Raw genomic sequence first — 19040 nt, 5'->3', positions numbered from 1 at the left:
CACCTGGTATTCCCAAATGGTCAGCCATCTGGTGTTGACCAGGCTCATTGTTGCTTAACTTCAGTAATCTAATGAGAACTGGTGTGTGAACGTGATTATGCCATATTTCAAACTTTGTTCCTTCATCAATTAAGTTGCAGATTAATGAAACAATCCTAAAATATATAGTAATTTATGTGAAACTATAATTCTATATAATCATATATCTCTAAATTTCATGCAAATTATCTGTAATTTTTAGATGATATTGCAATTCTCCATAATGACCATTTTGAAATAAATGATTATTAAAATTGGTTTAGAATTTGGCAAAACTAATTCCAAAGTTTTAAGATATCAAAATTTATTTACTATGAACATTTACATTACAAGAAGGATATTTAGTTAGCAGTTTTTACATTATAGAACAGTTTTTTTAATAAGTTTGCATACCAATATGGATAAATTCGTAAAATATTTTTACAGTATCATTTTAATGACCACAAGAACTTTAATTTCTTGAAATGATATTTGAAAAAAGTGCTTATTTTGCAAAGCAAGATCTTCTATAACTTTATTAAAAGGAATTATTCTGACTTGATACTAATGGGTTGGTTTGATGCTGAATTTTATGGCATCAAATGTTGCTGGGTTATTATATTCCAAATTGTACAGGTTTTGTAAGCATAAATTTTGTAAACAAAGTCTGTAAATGAAAATCAGTTTATAGCTAATCCTTATTGATGATGTTCCGACAAATATTACAACTCTGGATCAGAGTGCACCTGGGAGTAGTGGTAACCAAAGGTGATTCAACATTTCTAATAAAAACATTGAGGTATTGGCACTGCATGCAGTTTTGAGCCATACTCAAGAAAGGATATTAATTAAATTGTTTAGTAGATTTAGTGATTGGCTTATTTTAGGACAAAATATTGACAGTTGGTTTTAGCTGAAAACATGCCATGTTCATCTTGAATAATGCTAATCAAAATTTATTTTTTATAAACAATAAATAAATCTACATACCTATAAAAGTGAAAGTGTGTGTGTGTGTGTGTGCCTGTAGATTTCCCTACCAAATTACTTAATTTTCAGTCTGCAGACTTGAGATTTGACATAAGGAGTATTGAGATTTTGGAAAATCTTTTTAATCGGTTATCGGATAGAAATGTGGCTGCTAAGGGGTAAAAGTTCAACGATTTGACCTTTGAAAACTCTAAACTCCTCCGCCAATTTTGGGTCTAAACACTTGAAATTTTAGATATGGATTATTTAGACATAGATCAAAGAAGTTTTTAATATGAATATCAATACACAAAAAAAATAAAAAAATTATAGGAGTGTGTGTATATATATATATATATATATATATATATGTATATATATATATATATCTCTGTGGTGCCTGCAATAAGTTTCCAGACTTTTTGTATAGGTATTTAAAATTGCCATAGATTCTTGAAAATTCAGTATATTATTGCTATAGCTATTAATTTATTGCAAAAATGTGGGTTTTTTTTTTTTTAAGTTAAATTCATAGAGGAAAAACAACATTTTTGCACCAACCTAATACTATGAGATTACTAACCATTTTTATGATTTCAGGTTTAACTGAACAACTACAGCACGAATTGGAATACACCCTAATAAGCCCTGATTGTCACAGCTGGTGAGTTTCAGTCTTCAATAAGTATCAAGAATCAAAAAAATTTAATGAAAGGAGGAACGGTTCATTTTGACCAAAGCTTCAAATCACAAGTGCATTTAAGTTTTATTACCACACAAGCAGAAACGCCTGGCATATAAAATCTACAGTAGGTTCTTTGATATGACAGCAGTATTATATATAAATTAAAATCAACAGTAGGTTCTTTAAAGTGCAAAGTAAACTACAATGCATTATGAACTAAATCACCACAGGAGGGCATGTAAAACTTCCTCTCCATGCATCACGATGGGTCTCCAGCTGGAGCAGGTAAGCAACTGATTTGATTGAAAAAATTAGTGATTTCACCGATTCCAATGAAAATAATATGGGAGTGTGAAATATTTGTTGATCATCATTCAATCCTGGGCAACATTGGGTCTCCTTGCTAGTGTGTGTGTGTATAATATGTAAAAATAAATAGTAATATTTACATCTAGAAATAAAATAGATTTAAATACGTACTAGAATTGTCCGCAAGGACCTGTGGTGCAATGGCTAGAGTATTAGGAAAAATTCAGTTGTAAAAGTGACATTCTTCTGAAAGTTTAGGTTCAATCCTTATTGCGGGTGACCGAAAATACAATTGTGAATTACTTAGGACTTTTATCCAAGCATGGCTGATTGAACAAGAACATGCTACCCCATGGATTAAATAAGGAGTTCCGTTCGAAATTCTGTAGCGATTCTCACGTTCAACAAGATACACATAAAGAAAGTCGGAGGTTACATTGATGGAAGCGTTGTGAACAGTCGTCCAAAGTATCCAAATATGAGGATATAGTGTGTATTTTTATTTATTTTTAATATTTAAATGAATTCTCATGCATTGATTTCATTCTGATTCAAAGTAGCTTTAAAATATATCTTATAAAATTACAGATAGATAAACATTTAACACTGACTCAAACAATCTGTACTTGCAATTCCATAACTGAAACATTCACAATCTAAGAATGCAATTCCTCCTTTCTTGAGTATGTTGCAATTACCATGTAATCAAGTAATGATTATCTCCCCTGTCTCACAAGAATCATAATTATCTTCAATCTTTTCTAACGCTAGTGACAACATTTCAGAAAACTTATTTTTAATAATTTCTTTAGAACTCTATAAAGTATTAAAAGTACAAAAAAAACTACAGAAAAACAATCAAAATGTATTTACCTCGCCAGTTCGTAAACGATTGAAGAGCATCTTGGTGATGATGACAGTCCAGATAATGTGCAGCAGTTGCAGTGACCCCAAGAGTCCATTATACAAATAGTAGATTGGGGCCATACCGGTGACTGTGACCGCATAAAATAAAGTACTGTATAGAATTCTGCAAAGCAAAGAATAAAAAAAAAAAAGATAAGGGAACATTTTCCACATCTTATTTTATAAAGAAAGTTTACAGTCAAGTTAAATAAACTTATTTCATTTTTATTTCTGCACTTTCTGTTTAGTGGATGTCTTGTCAGTGTATACTAAAGAAAAGTTCCTTCTTAATGCTTAATTAGTTTCAGTTTTATTTTAAAATGTTACATAAAAAACAGTCTTTACTTTTTCAGAATTATAGTGAGCCATTTATACCTACCAATTTGCTTTGTCTAGATCAAACACAGAAGAAGCTGTGTGCAGTAGCACACACACGCATGGAGTAGAGCATGTGTAAACATCACATAACTTTGATATGCATGCATTTCCTGTGACCTCTGACATAGCCTTCCATTTCCTTTCTTTTCTCTTTTTCGCTTCGCACCAAGCAGTGCACACGTAAACATGTGCACGCACCATAAACATGCGTGTGAGGTAAGGCTTACAAATTTTTTGTATAAACATTGTTACCTGTAAGATGCTTGCACGTAAAACTAATACAGTATGAACAATCCAAGACTATTATAATTAAGCTATATATCGCTCGTATAAACATTGTTACCTGTAAGATGCTTGCACGTAGAACTAATACAGTATGAACAATCCAAGACTATTATAATTAAGCTATATATCGCTCGTATAAACATTGTTACCTGTAAGTTGCTTGCACGTAGAACTAATACAGTATGAACAATCCAAGACTATTATAATTAAGCTATATATCGCTCGTATAAACATTGTTACCTGTAAGATGCTTGCACGTAGAACTAATACAATATGAACAATCCAAGACTATTATAATTAAGCTATATATCGCTCGTATAAACATTGTTACCTGTAAGATGCTTGCACGTAGAACTAATACAATATGAACAATCCAAGACTATTATAATTAAGCTATATATCGCTCGTATAAACATTGTTACCTGTAAGATGCTTGCACGTAGAACTAATACAATATGAACAATCCAAGACTATTATAATTAAGCTATATATCGCTCGTATAAAATATGAACTATAATCTATTTGTGCACACTTCCAGAGGTCAACACGTACAAGCCACAATCACAAGTCCTTACGTGACTACCAAATTATTGCACCAATGTATGAACTTTACTTTGTTTTAAATAATGTAGTTTTATATATATACTGGTATAAAGGTTTCCCTTATTTAGTCGTTAACATGCTTTATATGCCCTCGCAACAATTGGTGACCCAGACACTGCACAGTGGGCTGGGAGCGGCTTTTTTCGGACATTTTTAATTATTTCAATATAGATTGGTGCTCTGGCTGAATTTTTGGATTTGTGTGCTGATTATTGTTAGTAGAAAATAATGAAAACCAAAAAAGTAAAAAAAAAAAAAAAAAAATCTATTTTGGGGCCCTGGGGGCCTAAAACAAGGAATTTCAGAATTTAGGCCCGAATGTTGAAAAACCGTTTGTTAACATAAAACTAGCCTACAAATGATGCTGTGATACTGATTCAGGGCTTGTTGGAAGCCTATGAGTGAAGGGAATATGATATAAAACAAAAAATCTAGAATTCTAATTTTGGGGCATTTTAGGCCTAAAAATCTTAATTTTCAAGTTTCGGCTCAAAAAACGAGAAAAACATAGTTTGGTTTATATAGCTAAAAAATAACATTATAGTACTGGTTCAGGGCTCATTAGAAACACATTAATGAAAAGAAAGAAGAGAGGTCCAAAAATAACCCATCAAATCTATTATTTTGGGCTTTTGGGGCCTAAATTACTTCTTGATTGAATATGGGCCTGGAAGCTATCTCAACATTTTTTCTCGGTCCCGTGCGATGTCATAGAAAATACTCTAACATAAAACTATACTATCAACATACTATCAAACAATGCATCATCATCAGTGAGTGGTCCAGAAACTGGTTTGTTTATCTTGCAGTATCGAGTAGAATGACCATGCTCCTTGCAGTGCTTACAATATGAGCGAGTTTTAAGACGAATGTTGTTGATCTTCGGATCGGATCCGACCCACATTCTTCGAATCGTGTCTTACAAATTGGCTTCCTGTGATGTTTTTCTTGCAAGGTTTAATCGAATGGAACGGAGGATTTTGTTATTCCCTTCCAAGCCAGATTCATCCAAGTTTTTCAACCCTCGACTATCATTCGATTCAATCAACTCCCAGGAGTGTCCGAGAAGTTTATGCAGCGATGGAGTGATGCTGACCCAAGTTCCAGGCTGTGAGTTCACACGACGGAAGCTTTCGAGAATGAACACATACAGATCAGTGCATAGTTTCTTATACTCGTGGACATTGATAGACTTGGATGAACAGAACAAGCAAAGAATAACTGACAGATGTTGACCAAATCGATGCATAATATTCTGATAATTGTCAGGAACTAAATTGATTACAACATCTCTATGTTGGTGAAGTAATCGCCGTGCAGTGTTGCCTGTAGTCGTCGTTCCTCCTTTCCCTGTTCTGTCTGGGATATCCCACTTCTCACCAACAATTACTTCGATGTGGGCTTGAATCTGCACCTTAGCTTCCTTCAGGAAGAGATTATTGACGCTGGTTGGACTCTGACCAATCAAACACAGCAGCTTTCAGATGAACAGCTACTTTCATGAAGTGGTCAAAGCACCGGAGAAGAGCGTGAAGGACCTGCACTGATTTCGTTTCGTTGGTTGGAACAGGTTTTGATGTCAATCCGGCTCTTTCTTCGTAATCGTTACGAGATTTGTAGACGGACCCATCTTCTTGGACCAAATCCTCAAAAAGATTGTGCAGACTTTCAACATGGCGGGATATGTCGAATCCTTCTTTCACTCGACTTGGATCATGTGCAAGTTCTCGAGGAGTGTCACAAAGATCACAATATGCTCCCCCAAGCCCAAGGTAGAGATGAGCAGCCTTCATGTCCATCATTGTTGATGCATTGTTGACTTTCAACAAAACTCCGCTCCACCAACTTTGATGAGACATCCATTCGTTTTCAACTCTGTCTGTTCATCGTTGAATATTGCAAGGGAACCGATGGATTCATGGGATTCTTTCCCCATCTCTAAAAGAAGAGGGCGATGAGTCAACGGATTGTTAGGGGTCTTCTGTTCCCACAGCACATCACCTTCATCGGTTTTCAATTTCAACGGGCAAACCATTGTCATCACCATGTTGTTAGTTTGAGCGTTGTTAACTTGCCTGTAAATCGCATGACTTCCGCTCCCGTCACATCCAAACTTAATGTCCAACACAGCTGATGATGGCAATCTGCTGGGATCTTCATCCTCAACGATTCTCTCTGTGGTCAGCGCCATGGATTTTGTGAACGAATAATGAACACCAACTTTTGGGTATGTCAACTGCTGTGTTTCTGGCGTTATTTTTCTCTCTTTCGCAACAAGATTCGTCCACGGTGGAAGGATATCATGACCTTGATTTTTCAAGTTCTTCCGAAGGTGGTAATACTTTTCTCGACCAAGGTTACAATCTGACTTGATGGAAAGGGCAGCATCAACGGAGATCAGTTTGTCCTTCTTGGTCGAATCGTTACTTTCCATCCATACTTCTTTGCCGAATTGTCTTGCATATTTGTCACCACATCGCTGAAGAAGCAAAGAAAGTATACGGAGTGGTGTTTCATTATTCTCTGCAGAGAACTCTTGGACCATGTTCCACAGATCATCAGTACGTCGTAGCATCTGTTTTTCACCAAGCTGATCAATGGATTTTGTCTTTCGTTTCTTTGGTGGTTCAGTAGCAATGATGGTGTCCGACGGAGACAAACCTTCACTCCTCAGCACAATTTCATCATTGTCCTCTGGATGATCTGCGCTTCACTTCTTTTGACTCGGTTTCTTGAGTTTGAAATACCTCTCGCGCAACAGCCGAACATTTTCATGAAGAAGTTCATTATTAGGAACACCCAAGCGCGTGAACAACTCCTGGTACACATCTTCCCACACTGGATGTTTGAATGGGCTGGGCTTCTTGTCGTTGCAAATTTGAACGAAGGCGTTCCATGTCACTTCATTCATCATGTTTGTTTTGCTGTTTGATCTAAGGTGAGAAACAGATAATGCTGGCAATGACCAAAACTGAAACTAACAGAACAAAGGAAACGAAACTGGAACTGAAAGAACGAAACAAAAAAGAAACTGATGTGAAACAGTGTAGTAAATGGCATTTGGATATATATTTCTTCAAATATCGCCTAAAAGTACTCAAGGATTAAAAAAAAACACCTAAGGCAAGTTTTTTTGTTATCACGTTAGCTAAAATACTGATATATTCTATTTTTTAGAAATGTATGGTGATCAAAATCTTGCTTTAGGTGTTTTTTGGAATTTGGACCAAGATTTCAAGTAAATGTGGCAAAATTTGGCAAAAAATAGGCCTTTTTCGGGAAAAGATTGTCAAAAAATGAGAATTTTAACCAGAAATATTAAATTGACGGCACTTTTTAGGCTGAAATACTTATTTTGGGCTAGTCCTAAAGCAAAAAGTGGGGATTTATACTATGAAGGTTCAATTAAACTCACAGAATGAAATCTTCAAAATCCCGATTTCTGTCCTTAATTTGGTTGTCTGCTGCGCGCGCAGTCCAAAAACCGAAAATGTCGCGTACGCAAAGTTGAATTATTTTTCCGCCGTTTTATCTTTTGATCTACTTTTTTTTTTGTTGAATCAGAAATTTAATCTACTTTCTAAAAACATTAATGTTAAGTAATTTAGAAGATTTTCTTTTTTTCTTGATGTCCACCCCCCAGCCCACTGGAGTGAACATTTACTGCTCGTTCTTCTAGGACTCCGGTCCATTATTAAAGAAGACTTGAACGCTACACCACCAGAGATGGTTTTTGGAACCACTCTTCGCCTTCCTGGGGAATTTTTCAGTCGACAGGTCCATACACGCCATCACCTCCGGTTATGCTGTAACGCCTCCAGTGCAGCTCAGCTCAGGTGCATAGGCTCGTGATTGAAATGCACCTGTAGCCGATACCTGTGGCGCCACCCGTGGTTTCGTCTAGTGGTTGAATTCGTCTTCGGGTCGTCGTCGGTCTCCTTACAGTTCTGCTTTCAAATCAGCTTCCAACCGTCATCTGGGCTATCGGAGAAATATATTGCATCCACAATGGCGTTCCAATCAAAGAAGTCAAAACTTAATTGGTTAACACAGAACTGATTATTGTCTTTGACTTTACAATATAATAGTTACACACTGCCTAGTCATGCAACTTAGGGGGCTGGCAGTTTTGTTTCCTTTACCAAGCTCTCTGTTCTTCATCTACCATGAGTCCACGGGAAGGAATCAGCGAAAAAGACGACAATTAGCTAAGTGTCTTGTTTTTATCAAAACAGTAATTCCTCCGTCCACCTTTTTGGAGTTATTCTTTCTTCCTTTCCTCTCTCTCTCTTTTATCGTATCAATTTGTACTCCCTTTTCCTTTTTCCTCTCCCTCTCTCTCTCCCTCCCTCTGTTTCCCTAATTTCTACTCCTTCTCTCGGCTTTTATCTATACCAATTTTTCACCCTCATTGCACTGAGGTGTTACTTATCATGTCACCTCCAGGTCGACCATGTCACTCAACAGGGTTTTAAAACAACCTCTTCGTTGTTAACAGATTTTTAACAGCCGGAACAAATTCTCGTTTGTCTTTCTCTTAAAGACCCCACCCCGGCCCTGATGTGATAAGCGACAATTATTTATCTCCATGAGTCAACATTTTCAGCTGGCGACCCTGTATTGCTTTTTCTGCCAACTCGAGAATCTCATTATCATTTATTTATTTATTTCCCATCAAAATATTCACTATTTCTTCTCTCATAAACATCTGTTTTTCCTTGACCAAGTGTCAGTATGTCCCCCATGCCTCATCCTCTATTTGAAAAGCAAGATCATCTGGTGTCACCAGGGATCTCGTCATAATGCTGACTGTTTGAAACTCGCAATGTCTTCAGTGATGTATACTCCACCGTGCTCTGTCACTTTCAAACCATACTCTCCACCTGATCTCCATTCCTGTAAGTATGTCTTTGTCCGCATTGACGCAATACGAAGACCTCTCCAGCCACCCGACACTATTTTTTTTCCATTAGAAATAAACAGTGTTTCTGTCTGATAAAATTAGATGAGAAAAGTTGATTTTGCCTAAAAATAATTTTTGATCAAGTGTTTAGCTTGGCTTTGTAACAGCTTTTTTAGCCACCGATTTAATTCCATGCAGTTGCTGACTGCTTCTTTAAAGAAGCATTTATAATAATATCAATTTTGACTTCTACGAATGCTGTTTGTTCCAAGTTGTATGTTTCTTTAGCAGCAACAAGAGCCAATCCATTAAAAAAATTTTTCTCTTTGCCTTTTTTGCCCTGTGCAGCTTTTTTCAAATTTGTTTTAATTATTTTTCAGTTTCTTACAAAAGGTTCACTGTTGAGCTTTTTGTTTTACTGGAATTATTTCATTTAAGCTAATGTCAAGCAAATCACTACAAAGGTTCCACATCCCTTTATTATCAACAAAATATATTTTAGTAAGAAGCAAAAGAACTAAATTATATTTTGTGCTTTTTAACAGAAAACGGTTGAGTAAAAGTTGTTTTCTTGCACCTACATATGAAGGCAAGCTCTGTTTTAATGATGGCTACGATTGTATAAATGAAAAATGCATGTTGATGTTGTAAACCACTTACTTGCAGGGAAAGATGAACAATCGTCCGACATACCAGGTAATTGTGAAAATAATGAATAACTGGTTACACCATTTTTTTCGGCCTGTGTAACTCGCCATCTTGGTAGCCTAAAAATTAAAAAATAAAATAAAATGGATAAATTTTTTTTATTAAAAAGATTCACATCATTGGTTAATTTTACAGAAATTTGATTTCATATTTTAATTTTTAGTGAAAAATGTTTTTATAAATACACAAACACACATTGACTAATGTCAGCATTCTCCTAAATTTCCAAACAATTGGCAATGATATCTTCAATCTTGTTATGCAAACAATGCAGATTTTATTTGCCAAACTAAGGTAAGTGGTATCTTCCATACAGTGTGCACTATCCTTGCATTCACTATGACATAGGAAAAAAATACTCATCACACTACGAAAATATTAAGACAAAATTTCAAATCTAATATCTGTCAAGGAAACCAAATTAAATGTAGCCGATTTATTAATAAGTTTTGACAAAATTCTTATAGAATAGATTACAAAGTTCAATTCTAACATTTATATCAATTTTATTGGCCATTTTCATTAATATCTGATGATAGGTGTTACTAATAGAAAATAAGTCTACGATTTTGAATGAGTAAAAAGGTACAAGAATTCATAAGATGAAAAATTAATGACTTGATTGTAAAGAACAGAATGTTCATAGATGGTTTGTGAGTATGTTGGTTACTCATGCACTTATTGATCCGTGCTGAAATAACATTTAAAAAGCCATTCTTAACATGGGGAGGGTATTTTGTACCTAATCTGTACTTTAACCTTACAATTGAATAAAAACAAAACTTTAAATTTGGAAATACGATTTAAAAAATAGCGCGGATCAGTAAGTGCATTAGCACCATATGTTGAAAAGGTATTGGGAATCAATCCAAATACAGCAGGTCAGTTATCTTGGATATTGAGGCCTTTTTGTTGATGCAGAGAACCCATGATTTAGAGTTTCCGTTTCTATCCTAAAAGAGAAGTTTGGTAATTAAACTGTGACGTGGGTTGATTACACCGTAAGACCTGTTTGTGACTAAAGAGAAAGATTAATTCCGAGCACTTTCTAAAATAACCTTTGAGACCAGTGTTCTGCTCACATGAGAAAATGTATCTGAGCAAATCAGAACCTAAACTAAATGTTTGTTCTAATTAGTGCCCAGCTTATAAGTAAAGCAGATATTTCAAACGTTAATGACAGTTGCTGCCGTTGTTTGTAGTACTGACTACTACTATTACTACACTCTTTCAAGATGGATCTCCCAACTCCAAAATTATTTTTAAGGCCAGCAAAATCTTTGAAAGGCTTTAAAAAACACATGTGAACAGAGAGCTATCACCATCAAAACAAAATGTGTACAAAAATGTACATCCTGGCTATAATCCTGTATTCTTTGTAGTTAACATCAAGACCCAAGAGAGGTTCCACCAAATATGCCTTAGAGGGATCTTTAAACATTAATCTCACACCAAACATTGTCATTCTAGAGCAAGTGTGTCTGGCATAGTTATGTATGTTAGATGTGTTTGGCTGGGTATCGCTCTAAATGGAAAATTATAGGCCCTCAAAACAATCGTTATACGACGAACTTAAGCACTATAGACATTTCCGACAAACCAAACAAATGTTTAAAAGTTGTTGTTAAAGCTTGGTAAGAATTGAGAAAGGGCAGCTTCAAAGCAATCAATTTGGCAAAGGAATGTCTGATGGCTGTTGGGGTTATCGAAGCAAGGCGAATAGAGTACTCTATCTTGACATGCTCTGATTTGGTTTCACAGCATATCAACCTTTTTTTGTTATTCAATGCAGAGTTCCGCATTTTGGATTTTTTTTTATGTGGATTAGATATTTTAAAGGGTTCTGGATATGCCAAACATTCTAGAGGGTCTTCTTTTTTTTTAGCAGGAAGGAGTGGGTTATGTGCATGTGACCTATGCAAATGTGGGACAAAACCATTTCCTCTGCATGATTTTTTTAAAAATCTGGTAACCATTCTTCTATTGTGGGTTTGATTTTGAAAAGTTTGTTATTTAGACAGTTATTCTATTGTTCTTGCCATTTCTTCGTAATGAGATTAATTAGTTGTTTGTAGTTCAAGTGTGGAATTTTGGTAGCTATGTCGACTATTTGATTGCCCTGAATTCCAAAATGACTGGGTATCCAGCAAAGTTTGATATTTTTGTTTTGTGAAAGAGTATATATTCTTTGTAATAGGTTAACGAGTAGCAGGTTATTTAAGTTTTGGTTCTTTAAGGATTCGAGTACTGATAGCGAGTCTGAAAATATTATAAATTTGTTGTGGGTGAAGTCAGTACTGAGATTTATAGCCAGGTTTATAGCTGTGGTTTCGGCACTAAAAATTGAAGTATAGTCTGGTAGTAGCTTCTGTACTGTTATTGGATACAACTCCGCATTTAGTTCTGTTGCTGTCTTTGGAACCATCTGTGTACATATGCTGATGGTTTGGGTATTTTTCCTAAACATTCAGGAATTTTTCTTGATAGGTTAGTAGATGAGTTTGATTTTTTGGGAGCTTGTTTAGTTCAAGGATAATTCCAGGCTGTTTTAGTAGCTAGCGTGGAAGGTTTATTTGGTTGACATTATTGATGTTGGTGATTGTGATACTTACGCCTTCCACTAGTGGTTTCATAAGGAGACCAAAAAATTTTATAGCTTTTAGTTTTTGGTCAAATAGGTTTTGGTATTAGGGATTGAAGATGCAGTTATGGTTGGTTGTGATTTTTTTTCTATCATAGAGTAATCTAGTGTGTTTGCAATACAGTCGTAGGTAACACTGTCTGGGCAAGAGAGAATTTAGGTCAAGTATTGTAATGCTAGTTTGTTGCATCAAATTGATAATGGGGGTTCGTTGGCTTCTGCATAGAGGCTATCGATGGGGGAAAATTTGGAAGGCTCACAGTATAAGTCTGAGGCCATGATGTTGAATGGTATCTAGTGTCTTTATTCATGACTTTCTCATGGCACTGTAAATGAAACTGCCATAATCTAGTTTTGATTGCACTAGGGATCTATATAATTTCAATAGGATTTGTCTGTTCGCTCCCCAATCTGTGCGGGCAATGACTTGCATTAGCTGGAGAGTTTTGTTACATTTATTTTTTAGGTGTTTGATGTGAGGGATGAATGTAAGTTTTTTCTCTAATATTAGCCCTAAGAATTTATGTTCATCTACAACAGGAATCTGGGTAACATCCAATTGTAAAAGAGTATGTGCAGTTTTCTAAGCTGAAACATTTGGTTTGTTAGTGGAAAATTTGAATCCATTCTCAGTTGTCCATTTTTTTTATTTTGTCAATGCATTGTTGAAGTTGATACTCAATTATGTGGATATGCCTTGAACTGTATGCAATTAGAAAATCAATGACATAGTGAAGAATCCATACCTTGGTTTACACATCCAATGATGTTAATTTTTAAGTTAAATAATATTACAGACAAAATACTTCCCTGATGTCAGAGGCATATTCCTACACGGACATTAAATAGTCTATTATTGATGAAGTTGTTGATGAAGATAAGTAGTCTTCCTTTCAGTCCAGCTTCTTTGAGATCTTTCATTATACCATACCTCCATGTAGTATCATAAGCATTTTCCAGATCAAAGAAAATAGCAGTTATGTTTTTTTTTTGTGTAAATGTATTTGATAAAAGTTTCCAATCGTATTAAGTGATCTGTAGTGCTTCGATGTTTTCAGAAGCTACATTAAAATTGTGTAATTATTTTATTAGTTTCAAGAAAGCAAATTAGTCCAGTGTTTACCATTCTCTCCATTGTCTTGCACACACAGATTGTTAGTGCTATGGGGCGATAATTGAAGGGGTTAGATGCATCCTTTCCTGGTTTTGGTATTGGAATGACTGTGGCTTGTTTCTATATAGCTGGAAAATTGCCATTGATCCAAATGTCATTAAGAATCGAAAATAAATACTTTAATGGTTCATGTAATAGTTATTTTAGGAATTCATGTGTTATCTCATCTGGTCCCTCAACCTTGTTATTGGCTTTTTTTTTTAATGAATCCTTTAGTTCATGAATGGTAAAAAGTTTGTATTCTTCCTCATTATTACTTTTAAAGTTCAGTTTGTTTTTTATGATTCCTATTTAATAGTCTGGAAGGTTTTAATATAATTTTTGGTTGATGAATTATTTGCAATAGTATCTGCAAGCAGGTTGGTCCTGTCCTTTTTGGGGTTATTTTTTTTATTGTTTATCCAGTGGTGGTTATGGGGAACTGGTGTTTTTTCCTGATATCTTCTGTATCATATTCGATATGATTTTGTCTTTGGTGTTATTACTGATTTCGGACACAAAGTTCTTTCAGGATTTCCATTTGGTTTCTTTTATTGTTTGACATGCTTTAGCTCTGCATATTTTAAAGTTGTTTAAATTCTAAGAAGTTGGTTGATCGTTGATATTTCTTAATGCAGCATGTTGTAGCCTGATAACCTTTTTGCAATCATCATTAAACCAAGGCCGATTATACTGTGTTGATGATTTTGTATTAGGTATGCATTTCTAAGCTATTGAGATGGTCTCTGTAAAGTGCGTGATCAGGTCTCGTGTTTTCGGGCAGGAGGGTTAGGGTTAGGGTTTGCATAATAATTTGAATTTATTCTAATTAGCTTTTTCAAAGTTCCAAGCAAGGAATTTTTTTTAGGTTATTTCAGAACCAAAATGTTCACTTCCCCAGGTGTCCTTATGCACTGTAATCCATAAAAATACTAGGATCACTTATAGAGAGGTCAATTGCTGAGTATGAGTTTGTAGCAGAGTGAATAAAGATTGTTCTTTTTATTATTGTATATGCATGGGCTGTTGTCGTTGATAATATTTTCTATGATTCCTTTTCTGTCTGTATCTGAGCATTCCCAACTTGCATTATGACTTAAAGTCACCTAATAAGAAGCAAGGAAGTTAGTTGATAAGTTTTTCTATTTCTGTTTCATTTATAGGGGCATTTGGTGGTATATAGATGGAGCAGATTATGACCATTCTATGTAGGGTGGTTGTGATGGCAATTGCCTCGAAGTTAGTTTGTAGATTTATTTGGCTTTGTGCTGTAGTTTTGTTCCTCCAGAGGCTCTATTTGGGTTATGTGTTGTGTGGTTGTATTCAGTGGAGTTATGGAAATTGATATTTTTAGATAGTTTTAAAAAGGTCTCTTATAGACATTATTGTAGGGCAGAGATTGGATCTTAGAAGTAATTCATTCCAGTTAACTTTTACACCTCTGCAATACCATTGGATTATTTTGTTGGCCATGGTTTAATTTTATGTATTTGATTTCCTTTTGTCTTGTTGAGAATAGGGGTCGTTGTTTTCTACTATTTGATTATGGGGTGGGGTTAAAGGTTCGTCATCTATTTTCATTGTTTCCAAAGTTTTAAATTTATTCTGGTCTGTAGTTCTTGTTTTTGACATGGAATGGGATCAGTCTTTTTTTGGGGGGGATTTTTCATTTATTTTCTATTTGGTTGATGAGACTTAGTTTTTTCCCTTTCCAGGGTATACTAGGCATTTGTTCATTTGGTTTTAGGATGGTATTAGTTTCTGTGAGTTTTTTTTTATTTGAAAGTTTTGGTCGATTTTTGAGGTTTGGTGGGATTTTATTTTTGGCTGATGGAGAGTTATTTTCAAGAACATCTTAAGTTGATGGTAGTTGCCGTAAGGTGGTCCTCAATGCCTCAACTAGTTCTTGAAGGAAGGATCTTTATTAGGGTAGCCATTCCTTTTAGTTATGTGTTTTCTGTTGTTTTTAGTTGTACCTGCGTACAATCTAACTGGTTTTGTCATGGAGGCTGATTCAATGATCTTTTTGGCTTCGGTAAAGCTTATGTTTTTTGTATATTTTAATTCATTTATTCTTTTTTCTTTGATCCAGTTTTGGCAGAGAGGTGAGTATGCTGGATGGTTCTCACCACAGTTTGGGCATTTTATGTTTCTTTGGCATTCTGTTTCCTAGTGTCCATTACTGCTACATTTTGGGCATTTCTTTGTGGTGGCCGAATTTTTGACAGTTTAGGCAGCAAAGTGGTCTGGGGATATAAGTAATGTTAATATATCCAATTCAAGTTGGTGGGTAGGAGTATTGAAGGTTAATGTGTGTTTATTATTTATTTCTTTTTATTATAATTATTTTGGGGTCTTGGTTTTTTAGGTTTGTTTTTATTTCTTCTAAGGAGCAGTTGTTTAATTCTGGACATTTGATGACTCCTTTTGAGGTATTGAAGGTTTTGTGAGAGTAGGTTTTGATGTTTATATCATGGAACTTTGTTCATGTTAAAAAAATTTTGGCACTGTTTTTAGTAGATACTTGTACAAGTAAGGTTTTTATTTCTTTGCTTAGATTTTTGTTCACGATTTTTTCAATTAGGAATGGAGACATTTTGGTTATTTGTGCATTGTCTTGCGGTTCTAAGATTATATATTTAGGAAAGATTGTATTTTCATCTTCACTTTCTGAGTTTGAATCTGGATGGGGTCTTGATTTTTTTGGAAGCCATATGAAGTATTTTTTTTCATCATCCTTGCTCTCCATCCTCCTCAAAACCCTATATTAGGAGATGGTTAGAGGAAAACCCATTCATGCAAGCACCTTAGGGATACAAAGATGATATACTCAAACAGTGAATGTAGTTGCTTGTGATGATTTCTTTATTTCCTTGGCCTCAACAAAGTATAACAAAAGGGTTTGTTGTCGGTAGCATCTGGTTTCACTACCTGATTGGCCTTTGACATCGCTTTCTAATATCAATGTGTTTTTGTATATGTGTTTGTGTGTGATGTATTTGTATTTCTTTTTGTGAGGGTTTACTGTCATTAGGGCTTGTCATGACTAGCCCATTGATCAGGTTGGGTCTCTCCCTCTGCCCGTCTATCCAAAGTGAGTGTTGCAAACTCATGGCCACTTGGATCCAAGTCATGAGGTGCTCAGCCACCAGATCCCATTCTAGAGCATTACGGACTGCCACCTATGGTCAACAGGTGGCCCCATTGAGGGACTTTTACCCTATGCAGAAGGGGCAGTTGGTGTATTCTGGAGCCTCACCAACAGGGTAAATGTGTAAAATTTTTATGTTTCAAGTTCTTCAATTGTTGCATCCAGTCATTTCATAGAACGTTTTTATTCTTTAAGTTTTTTGTATCTTTAATCGCTAGTTTGTAGTGTTTGACTTGTTTATTTTATAGTGGATTTTGTTTTTGTTCCCTGCCCTGCAGAATATAAATGAATGTTGCAATGGGAGAGGAAAAAGGGTTACAGTATTAATGCTTGGTACATTTTAAGTTAGGAAACCCATCAAGGAGTGGGAGATGTCGAAAAAGAAAGAGGAAATGGAGAGAAGGAAAAAGGGGGAAAAGGAGTTCTTGTTTTTGCAAAAGGAAGTAGAAAAACAAAAAGCATCAATGTTAGGTGCATCTTGTCTTAGGAAGCCAATATCTTCAGACAGCCTGATCTGGTAGCACCAGTAAATGCTGAGGAACGTGTTGAATGCCCCAGATATTTCAGCATGACTATATGTGCGGGTCTTATGATAAAGCCCATTTGTTGAGTCTACTCAATCACTTGAGATAACATGGCAACAACTAATTATGCATGAATATAGCATACCAAGTCACCACCAGTATGCTTTTGTAAACATCAAGCTTGAAATTTAAAATTACTACATAATTAAAATATTTACAGCTAAATTATGATGACAAGCGAGTTCTCACTTGTAGTTTAAACCATCTATCCCAATAATGCTAGAAAACTGCAGTAAAGCAAATTGCCCACTGAATATTCAGGCATAGAGACTTTACAGAGATAATTGAAGAGGAAAAAAAGCCCATAAATTTTTTCCTGAGTATGCCATAAGGAATATTTCCTGTTCCATTTTTACAGCATAATCTTGGTCTTTTAAAAAAAGACAGGTAACTCATAATTATCAAATACATTTACCATTCTGGTTGTATAAACCAATAAGTCTATATTTACAGATTTATATGTAAAAAACAAAAAAACAAAAAAAGATATACAAAGATATATAATTTAAATGCGACTTTCGTTCTTTTGTCCATGCGTCATATCATCATCCCAGTATCTTCCATTGCTAAAACACTTTTTATACATTTACATTCGTTTACCAGCAATGCTTCAAGCAAACTACTTTTCCTTTTTATTAATAAATACATATTTGAAAAATATTTTTTTGCATTTGGAATTGCTGAAATGTAGAACAAACAGCTTGCCTCAGATGTTGATTACAGAGATAGTGCTTCCTTTAAAAACCTGACGTTTATTCAAATTCAGGATGACTACCCGTGATGTTCTCCCTCCATACTATGCTTATTTCCCCTGACAATTGTACATGCTCCTGTATATGCCACATGCACTACGCCACCAAAGTACCGTACATGATACTTTTTTTATGATTCAAAGATAAAGTGATAAAAACAAGAGACGGAAATATTTTCTAAAAATAAGTTTTTCTTACTCAAGCAGAAAAGGATGAACAATGTACTCTGTCAACATCATCGTTGAAGATCCAATGGAGAGGATTGTACTGTTTTAGTTGACAGCTGAACATTAAGCATATTTGAAAGCTAAATTCAACAACAGCACAGAAATAATCAAAGAGAATTTAAAAAGAAAGCAATTGAGGATTTAAGATATTTTGGTAACAGTGCTCGAGTGAAGAGATTAGATAAGTTTGAGTCAATGACAAGTACAAACACGGATGACAATGGCTTTTCAGATTATCTCAACTAAAATTGTGATTGTTTATATTTAGATCAGAAGTTCATTTTCATGCTATAAAAATCGTATGCACATTGGATGGATTAAAGTTCTGCCAGTTTTGTTTCATTACATTCACTAATTCCCTTGAGAAAACTGTGACTCTCTCCTCAGCATTGGGCGAAATAGTAGAGCCAACTAGTATATAAAAAAAAAACAAAACAAAAAACAACCTGAAAATGAGAATTACCCTCTTAAATAAAAAAAAAAAATGTAAAACCCCAACCCACAAAAAAAATTGCACAGAATTTTCTTCCAAAGGGAAGGGAAAAAATATTAGTTAACTTCCTAAAACACTAGGATAGCCAGTTTGATCATTTTACGTTTAATTCATATGCAAACTTGACTACCCATTTAAATTTAAAAAAATAAACATTTTGTTATTTCCAGTAAGTTTTCCAGAGTGTTCTCACATAACTGCCTATAAAAGGTAGAATCTCATTGCTTTTTATACTGAAAATATCAACTGATATGTTACATTTTTTAAAATTAGCT

General features: G+C 34.9%; 1 protein-coding gene across 1 annotated transcript in view; it reads right to left on the bottom strand.

Annotated features, from left to right (window-relative positions):
* LOC145291344 (ceramide synthase 5-like) overlaps positions 1–19040 on the bottom strand; it is a 250627-nt gene that overhangs the window by 10396 nt on the left and 221191 nt on the right. Inside the window, exons 8-9 of the mRNA XM_080137108.1 lie at positions 9717–9823; positions 2855–3011 (exon numbers count right to left, since the gene is read on the bottom strand). Coding sequence (XP_079993234.1) covers positions 2855–3011; positions 9717–9823 — 264 coding nt within the window. The remainder of the gene's footprint in view (positions 1–2854; positions 3012–9716; positions 9824–19040) is intronic.

Source organism: Euprymna scolopes, chromosome 12 (assembly GCF_053919585.1).
Source record: "Euprymna scolopes isolate OS-2025 chromosome 12, ASM5391958v1, whole genome shotgun sequence".
Taxonomy (NCBI): Eukaryota; Metazoa; Mollusca; class Cephalopoda; order Sepiida; family Sepiolidae; genus Euprymna; species Euprymna scolopes.
Note: the sequence above shows the minus strand (reverse complement) of the source record. Positions and strands in the feature narration are given on the sequence as shown.